The sequence below is a fragment of the Callithrix jacchus genome, chromosome 13 (assembly GCF_049354715.1).
Source record: "Callithrix jacchus isolate 240 chromosome 13, calJac240_pri, whole genome shotgun sequence".
NCBI lineage: Eukaryota > Metazoa > Chordata > Mammalia > Primates > Cebidae > Callithrix > Callithrix jacchus.
The window spans coordinates 64,860,872-64,869,727 of record NC_133514.1 but is presented as its reverse complement, the minus strand read 5'-3'; the positions used below and the strand labels follow the sequence as shown (position 1 = coordinate 64,869,727).

The 8,856-nt window shown below is 35.4% G+C and overlaps 1 protein-coding gene across 1 annotated transcript in view; it reads right to left on the bottom strand.

Moving 5' to 3' along the window:
* Nucleotides 1-785: 785 nt before the first annotated feature.
* MIB1 (MIB E3 ubiquitin protein ligase 1) overlaps nucleotides 786-8,856 on the bottom strand; it is a 140,449-nt gene continuing 132,378 nt past the window's right edge. Inside the window, exon 21 of the mRNA XM_035270722.3 lies at nucleotides 786-7,233. Within this exon, the coding sequence (XP_035126613.1) occupies nucleotides 7,093-7,233 (141 nt within the window). The 3' untranslated portion in view covers nucleotides 786-7,092. The remainder of the gene's footprint in view (nucleotides 7,234-8,856) is intronic.

The window sequence follows — 8,856 nt, the reverse complement described above, 5'->3', positions numbered from 1 at the left end:
CGAACCCGGAAATCTGCCTTCAGAAAGCTCTGTAAATGCAGAGTCCCAGCATGAAGTGACACCTGCAGCCTGAATGCATTGCATCTGATTAGTTACCGGCAAAGGCAGCACTGCCCCATGGCCTCCTTCACATGTCATCCATTCACTTACCAATGATCCCTGTTACAGGTCTGGTCTTCCACTTTCAAATAAGGTCTATGACTTTTTTGTCCTTAATAAGATATAAATGATTTTATCAACTAGTTTCATTATAATAGAAAAACTATTTGCCAAATGATTATTCTTCAACAAATGATGTATCTGAGAGATCATTCTTGGTGTTCTATTTTAATCCAGATATTCATTATATCTCATTAACTACTATGCACCCTTTAAATGTTTTGGTTTTTGTTGTTAAGATACAGGGTCTCACTCTGTCACTTAGGCTGAAGTACAGTGGTGCAGTCTCAGCTCACTGCAGCCTTGACTTCCCAGGCTGGAGCGATCCTCCCACTTCAGCCCCCCAAATAGCTGGGAATACAGGTGTGCACAACTACACCTAGCTAATTTTTGTATTTTTTGTAGAGACAGGTTTTGTTGCCCAGGCTGGTCTCGAACTCCGGAGCTCAGGCAATCCACCCACCTCAGCCTCCCAAAGTGCTGGTATTACAGGCATGAGCCACAGCGCCTGGCCTGAATATTTTCATTGTCAATACATTTGGGAAATGTTGTGCTAGAAGACTATCAAATAATTTTAACCTCCGTGATGAATGAAAAACTATCAATGATAAAAAGTATAAAACAAGTTTTCTAAAATGTCTTTATTTTTAAAACCTATACAGTTCCAGTTTAGTAAAAAATATTGCCATGAAATATCTAATTATACAGCAACAGAAACAAAAAATACAGTTAATTAGAGGTTATTCAAAATAAATTGACAATTTTTAAAGTTGGAATATATATGCTTTCTTCAAATAAAAGATTTTTTTTCAGATGTTTTTCCTCTTAAACATCAGATACACATAATCTTTTGAACTGGAGCTAGACGGCCTCTCAATAATTTCAGAAATAAGTGCTTATATTAACACGGAAAAAATAACCCCCAAACCATACAATTACTGTTTTACTCATAAAACTCTAAAAGCCAAATAGATCATTGCTTTAAAATGTCTACCTCTTGAAAATGAAATCTGCATCTGAGTTGTGAAGAGGAATAATCTTTTTATAGAAAAAGTTGAATCTTCCAGACTGATTAATTTACTTCCTATCAAATTAATCCTATTCAGACAATTTTCATGGTATGTCTTAATCCTGAAAGAATGTGAGGTGATAAAATATGAAAAGCTTCTTTGGCCCTTTAGATAGAGGTACCTTAATTGTAAACAATTGCATTGCGAGCCTTCTAGATGTGGACACTTATGTTGAGTTGGAGATGTACATCCTTGTTTCTTAAAGACATGGTAATTTCCTTTTTAACAATAACAAGTTTTTTAATGTATAGTGATTTGTTTTTAAATGCTTTAAAAATCAAAATGCATGTAAACTACTATAAAAGAATAATTCTCAAAAGATCAAATAAAAGCATATGATATTACACCATAGGTTTTATTAATGATAGATGTTTGCATTACTTTTAAAAGCTTAGCTCTTACTAAGTATCCTTTAACATAGCTCTTACTAAGTAGTATTCTTTAACAAAAGCTAATAAGCAAGAATCATTTGCCATACAGAAACTATATTCACAAACAAGGCTTTAATCCAATACTGAAAGCTAAAAAACTGGAAAAAATACAAAACACTGTATGAGTCAACTGAACTGCTATCACTGAATATACCGCATTTAGAATGACACAAACATAATGATCATAAAAACAATTTTATGGATTTAGTCTATAAGACTAGCATTAAGAATTACATGCAATTTGTGATTCCTTTAAAAATAGTTTTTTAAAAAACAGAATCCATTTGAACAAAGGGTCTTTTTTTTCCTCATTTGAGGGGAAGACAGTCTATGTTTCCCAAACAGATCCTCTTTTCATACTAAAATAGCACACTGTGAGCTCAATCTCCTCTTCCCAGATGCTACTTATAGACGACTTTGCATAAGAACTTAATAAGAATTACTTTTCTGGTAACAGTGTCATGGCCATAAGTAATCAGTTTTTAAAAACAAACATCAAGTGCAAATCTAGAAAACTTCCTTTAAAGAATTACCCAAACCCAGCACACATGCAGAGAATCACTATTAACAAGCTAAGCAATATGACTTTAAAACGTGTATATAATGATACACGTGCACTAAAGACCGTCTTTTAAAAAGTTTTAATAGTGTTGCCAACTTAATAATTCTTTCAAGGCACTGGAGAATTATGCAGATGGAGTTTCCAAAATAGAATTGACAACTACTTGAACTATTATTAAAAAGCCCTGAGTCAGAACTTTCAATAACTTCCTGAAATTATAGATGGCAGACAAAATGGCACATTTATTTTATTTAAAAAAGAAAAGAAAAAAAAACAGGACCATTTTGCTTTTTGGAGGAAATAAGTTGGGTTTATAAAACAAAATCATGCAGACTATACAGGAAAAGTAAAATATTCAGCATATTACCTTTCTTAGACATTTTGTACATGTCAATTATAACTTGAAGTTATGAATTTAGGCACCAAATTAATGTGACAAGTCACTTTCTCATGTACCTACTGCTTAAAGTCTCAACAAAACAAAACCTTGGGTCCCCATTTCCTCTTTACTCACAAATAAGAATAAATGCTGAAAAAAATAATACTCTGACAGAAAAGGAGGTAGAAAATGCCAATGTAGCAATTTACAATTTTAATTCATCGGCTCCACTGTCTAGTTCACGTTTTTCTACCATAGTTTCACATACTACTACTAAGTACACTGAGACTCAAACTAAAGGATATTCCCCCTCTGTAGTAAAGTAATGTACACATGAGACAGCATTAAAGTTTCCTCAAATTTAATGTTTTAAAGAAGTACAACTATCATTATTAATACTGCTATAGTTATATATATATGTTAAAGTTCCAAGGCTATATATGACTATCAAGTAATATCAGTAAGCATTCCTATCATAATATTCAAGCAAATGAAGTAATGTTGCCTTTTTGAGAGAAAAACATATTCTGAAACTTTCACAAGCAGACATAAAGACAGTTGACATTTCCAACAAGGCACACATAATTTATGAAAATCTATTACCTTCCCAATTTAGTACAAACTCAAAGCTAATCTAATTCTGATATTTAAAAATGTGCCTCTCCCCTCTGGCTCAAAATGAAATAACAAACCCTTCCAAGTAAGAGACATTTAAAACTTACTCAATTTAATTGCTAACAATTCAGAGGAGGGACCTGTTGTCCCTCCCCCAGATTTTAAGAACTTAATGTTTACTATGATCTTAGATCTTGCAAACACAAATGACTAAAGAATTCAGGTGTTTCTTGATTTATACATAGTCAAAATTCTATTCCAATGGGAAGAAGACAAAACGGGGAGTTGTTAATGGGTATGGAGTTTGTTTTGCAAGATGCAAAAGTTCTGGAGATCTGTCTCACAACAATGTAAATGTACTTATCACAGCTGAACTGTGCACTTTAGAAACAGTCAATATGGTAAATTTCATGAGTTTTTAATCACAATAAAAAATACAAAAAAATACTATTCAAAAATCCAATTTTTACACAAATTATTACTATAAAACATGTTAGACAAACTGATAAGTGCTTTTCCCAAGCTGTATTAGAGCCTATAATTTGGTGACATCTATATGATCCTCTTTTTTTCCTCTACACTCAAATGCTGACTTTTCTTCCTACCTATTTAACCCCACTGTCCTGACCCTACCCTACCCCGTCTCTAATTTTCTTTGTTCATGAATTTAGCTAATTCCTAGTCCATAAAGGGTCCAGAATTCAGAATAGACAAACAGCAACTGGGCAACACATAGACTGTATGTTTCTACTATGGAAAAATGACCCAGCAAGCTTTGACAGTTGAACCAGACACATCTTAAGCAGCATGCATTTCAATATGCTAAAATGCTCTTACAGGCTAAAGCCATAAAAAAATAAATTTAAGAAATGTATTTCCAACATTAATTATCAATTAATTTTATGTTTCCATAGCTAGCTGGTCAATTTGCAATGTTTAAAGTTACAAATATCTTATGCATAATTTGGCCAGCTAAACTAAACATTAGTCTAATATATTTCTACACTAATACAAAATTATCTTTTCTTGAAAACCTTCTTACTCTCAACAAAATTAAATATGTATATAGTATAAGCAGTAAGAATGTTAAATTATTGGAACAAATACCATTAGAATAGCACCATCTGGTAAGTTGTATGTGTGTGTTTTGAGTAACAAAGCTAACAATCTTTGAAGAATAAAGGAGAAAATGGTAGGGTGAGGGGTATAGATAGAGAGGGAATCCAAACACTACTCAATGGCAACTCTTCTGAAACATCAGGAAATGTTATCAGGACCTTTGGATCTCTTCCTTTTAACTACAGATTCCTTAAAATACACAACTGCTGCACAATAAATTCTGAGTGTGCTAAGATGCCATTTTTATACTGTTGTGTATCTAATCCCTGAAGCCCAATAAATATGTTTTTGAATAAATGCATGTCAGTTTTTTTTTAATGATTTTAAGAAAAGTAAAAGCTCTTTTGAGGCACAAGATAAAGAGGTTTAGGTAATGAGGAGGGTACAAACCTAATTGGAAAAGTACTAAGAGACATATAATAAGAGGTAGCAGATTCAGAGAACTGGAGAAAAGTCACTGAATGATTAAGTTCTTAATCTTATCTCTCACAAACCCAAAATAAATTTAAAGTAATTTTAGGTGATTGAAAACTTGAATAAAGAAGTATTTTCTAATCATGCAATAAACTTCAAGGTGATACAAATACGGAAAACCCACAAGTACTAGCACTAAAATTATAATGACATTATGATTTCCATAATAAAAGTTTATGTCATATTCTTATAAAGGAAATAATTAAACTAGTCTGGAAGATGCTACTACCTTTAAGGGATCTGTTTTAGCTCAGAAAACAGAAAGGATTTGTTTAAGGAAAGTAGAGCTGGAGACCACATAATTCTCTGACTGGCCAAACTCTGCATGAGTCAGCCAGGTGCTCCCTCCTCACCAGGTGATCTAGTGGAAAGAGATGGGTGGCCCATAGCATGGAAGGAAAGGAAAACCTGACATGCTGTTTTCATGTCTGCAAGAAGATAGTCTGTTTGTCTCTTTATGTGAACATCATCAGTCAGATGTTCTATCTTTTTATAACTTCAAAATAGTTTTAAAAACAGCCTCAGTGGCCCCTTATTAGATAACTGAGTAGAGTCTATATAAATTTTCAAATTTGAAATCTATAAAAATTTTACTGTTCTAAATGATAGCAGTTACTCAGCTAAACACAGACATGGAATTGTTGAGACTACAAAACCAGCCAGCAAAGCTCCCCATTGCTTTCACCAGGACTTGCGATGGCAGCAGCAATTGAAAAGCCAGAAACAGTGTTATGAGGGCTAGAGACTTCATAGTTTCAAATTAGTTGCTGCTGTATAAAAACTGAAGAAAAGCTCGCGAGATTTAAAGGGGGGAAAAAACTACAAAAGAGGATAATGATTTTTAGGAAAAAGCTTATAAACAGCATATAGTAGACACTATGTAAACAGCTGATATAATCTAGCAGCAATGAACTCCCAAACATTTATGTGTATATTTATTTACTCAGGAGACAGTAAGATTACAAAGGAGATCATTCAAAGGAGAAAAAAATGATTAAATGCTCTAGAGTTAAAGTTTGTTTAAAAAAAAAAAAAAGTCTACAGATAATCAGACATTTCTATAAATGCCCTGGTCACTCTTTCTAAAGTATTTGTAATTAGGTTATTGACCATATCTTGGATATTGTTGGCAGTTTAAATAATATCCTCATCTGTAGGTATACAGAGAGACTGTTTTCTTTACAGTAAAACTTACTATAAAGAAAGAGATCATGGAAATAAGGCCTATAATGAAGACAAAACCAGCACACACTGTCAGAATTAACTGAGACAAAGAACAAAAGATTGCTGCCTTTGAACAAGACATTATTTTTTGCAGATCACTAGGGTCCTATTCAGTACATCAGCAAAGCTAAACAGAACCTCAGAGGTCCAAATAGGGCAATGTCATTTCACTGGTCAGATCAAGTCTAGATAAGTAATCGGAGAAAACCTGAAGTATACTTTTCACAGATTTTTTTTAAAAACACTGGCTGAACAAAATAGTGTATAAATTAATATAAGAAAGGCAACTGCTAGTGGTCAGTTAGCAGGTACTCTTACTGTTTTTTTTTTTTTTCTCTTCAGTTGCCCTCTATTATTGCTTATTTTTCCTTTTCCTGTCTATCAGTCATCTTGAAACTGGTAATCTGATTCAAGTTAAACAAGATTTTCTAGATTCCTTTTGAATCTAGAAAATGCAAAGTCGTTATTCCCTCATTCTATGCTTCCATTTACTCTAAGAATTCAGAAACAAATGTGGATAACTTCCCGTTATCTTAAAAAAAAAGCATCATCCCTTTGGTATTCCCTTAACCATGTGGAACTTGTACTATAATTTTATAATTTACCATGTGTCGTAATGATTTGACCTGCCCCTTTCATTTGATGGTGACTTTTCAGAGAACCTGTATCAACTCACTGTGTAAAACCATGATGAAATGAAGGATAACTGATCACAAAGAATTGTCTTTTGAGATCTAACAAATTTATAAACTATAAGAGAAAAATGCCATTTTTTAAAAAAAGGATATCCTTAAAAAACTTTCCTCTTAGAAGCCAAAGATAAATTATCTATGAGCTACATGAATTTGATGCTTCAAATTTAAAACAAAAACAAAAGACACATTTCCAACACTGTTTTGTAGGGTTTTTTTGTTCTGGTACATTTACAGCCCAATTATACTCTAGTAAAGAAACTGTGACATTAGAAATTAACTCATCAGAACTTCCAACTAGATTAAAAGCCTGCTAAAATCTCATTAACTAGATACATTAGCTAACAAAATACACTGTGTTTCTTAGTTAATACAAAAGAATCCTTCGTTCAATAGCCTTGCGACAGATAGGACATTCACTCATGCGATCTCCACAGAGCTGGCAGGTTCCATGACCACAGAGGAAAATCATGTTCTTCAGACGATCCAGACACACAGGGCACATTGTCTGTAATGTGAGATAACAAAGTAATAAATTAGACACTTTATATTCGGAAAGTGACAGACTGTTATATATCATTAATTTTGTTTAGTTGTTTTAGTCAAATAAGAGTTTGGTACTTTTAAAAAATTTTTTTAACATCTTAAAATGGTTAAAATGTCATCCCTATGAAATAGAAACACTGGCTATACTATCAGGATAGTATAAAAGGTACTATATAAGATTAAAAACTATTAATATATGAAACACAGCCAGGTGTGGTGGCTCACACCTGTAATCCCAGCTAATCAAGAGGCTGAGGCACAAGAATCACTTGAACCTGGGAGGCAGAGATGGCAGTGAACCAAGATCACACCACTGTGATAGAGGCAGGAGGCAGAGAAATTCTAAGCAGACAGGGGTGGGTCTCCAGTAAAACCCCACCTTTGAGCTGAAAAGCCTGAGTTAGACCCACAGCCTAAAGAGAACTTCTATCCCTGTTTTCCCACTCTCTCCCAACTGGTTCCTTCTTTTGTTTGTTTTTTTTTTTTTTTTGAGATGGAATCTCACTCTGTTGCCAGGCTGGAGTGCAGCAGTGGGATCTTGGCTCACTGCAACCTCCACCTCCCAGGTTCAAGCAGTTCTCCTGCCTTAGCCTCCCAAGTAGCTGCAACTACAGGCATGTGCTAATTTTTCTGTATTTTTAGTAGAGACAGGGTTTCACCATGTTGGCCAGGGCGGTCTCAGTCTCCTGACCTCGTAATCTGCCCACCTCGGCTTCCCAGAGTGCTAGGATTACAGGCATGAGCCACTGTGCTAGCCCAACTGGTCCTTTCTAAATAACATCTTTTTACCAATCAATTGCTGCCTTTTCCAAAACTGCCCACAGTCTGCCTTGGCCTGCCCACTCTCATCCTGTGCCTATAAAGACCCCAAACTCAGTTGATAGAGGGGAGAGAGGCAACTTGACTTCAGAGGGATGGCTTGACTTCAGAGGAGATGGCTTGACTTCAGGGAAGAGACGGCCAGCCTTCCAGGGAAGATTACCTGCCCTTCCTGTCCCCTTCTCCAGTTCCCCTCTCTGCTGAGAGCCATTTCCACTGCTTATTAAAACTCTCTGCCTTCACCATCCTTCAAGTGTCCAGGCGACGTCATTCTTCTTGGACACTGAACACGAGCTCAGGATACACTGAGTGTGTGTACCCAAAATAAGGCTGTTACATTGGCCGTTTGCTCTCCTGCCCAGAGGAGGGCAGCCACACCACACAATGAGGCAAGGAACCAAATGAGCTGATGATAAACGGCTGTCTGTGGATGGCAGAGTTAAGAGAGCCCTCTAACACACCCTCAGAGGCTTTGGGGCCGCAAGCATCCCCACCTGGGTCACCGCAGCATGGATCCTGCAATTGCTCATTCACGTGCTCCCTCCCCCAAGCAGTTGAGGACAATGGCCAAGTAAACAGGGCATCCCTGTTGCAAGTTCAACACAGGGGTTAAGAAAAATCCTGCATCAACTGCTTTCCAGCCTGGGTGTCAGAGCAAGTCTCTGTCTCGAAAAAAAAGAAAAACCACACACACACAAAACAAACAAACAAAAACCTATATAAAACAAAATATGCAAATACCAAAACATAATAGGAAATGGATGAA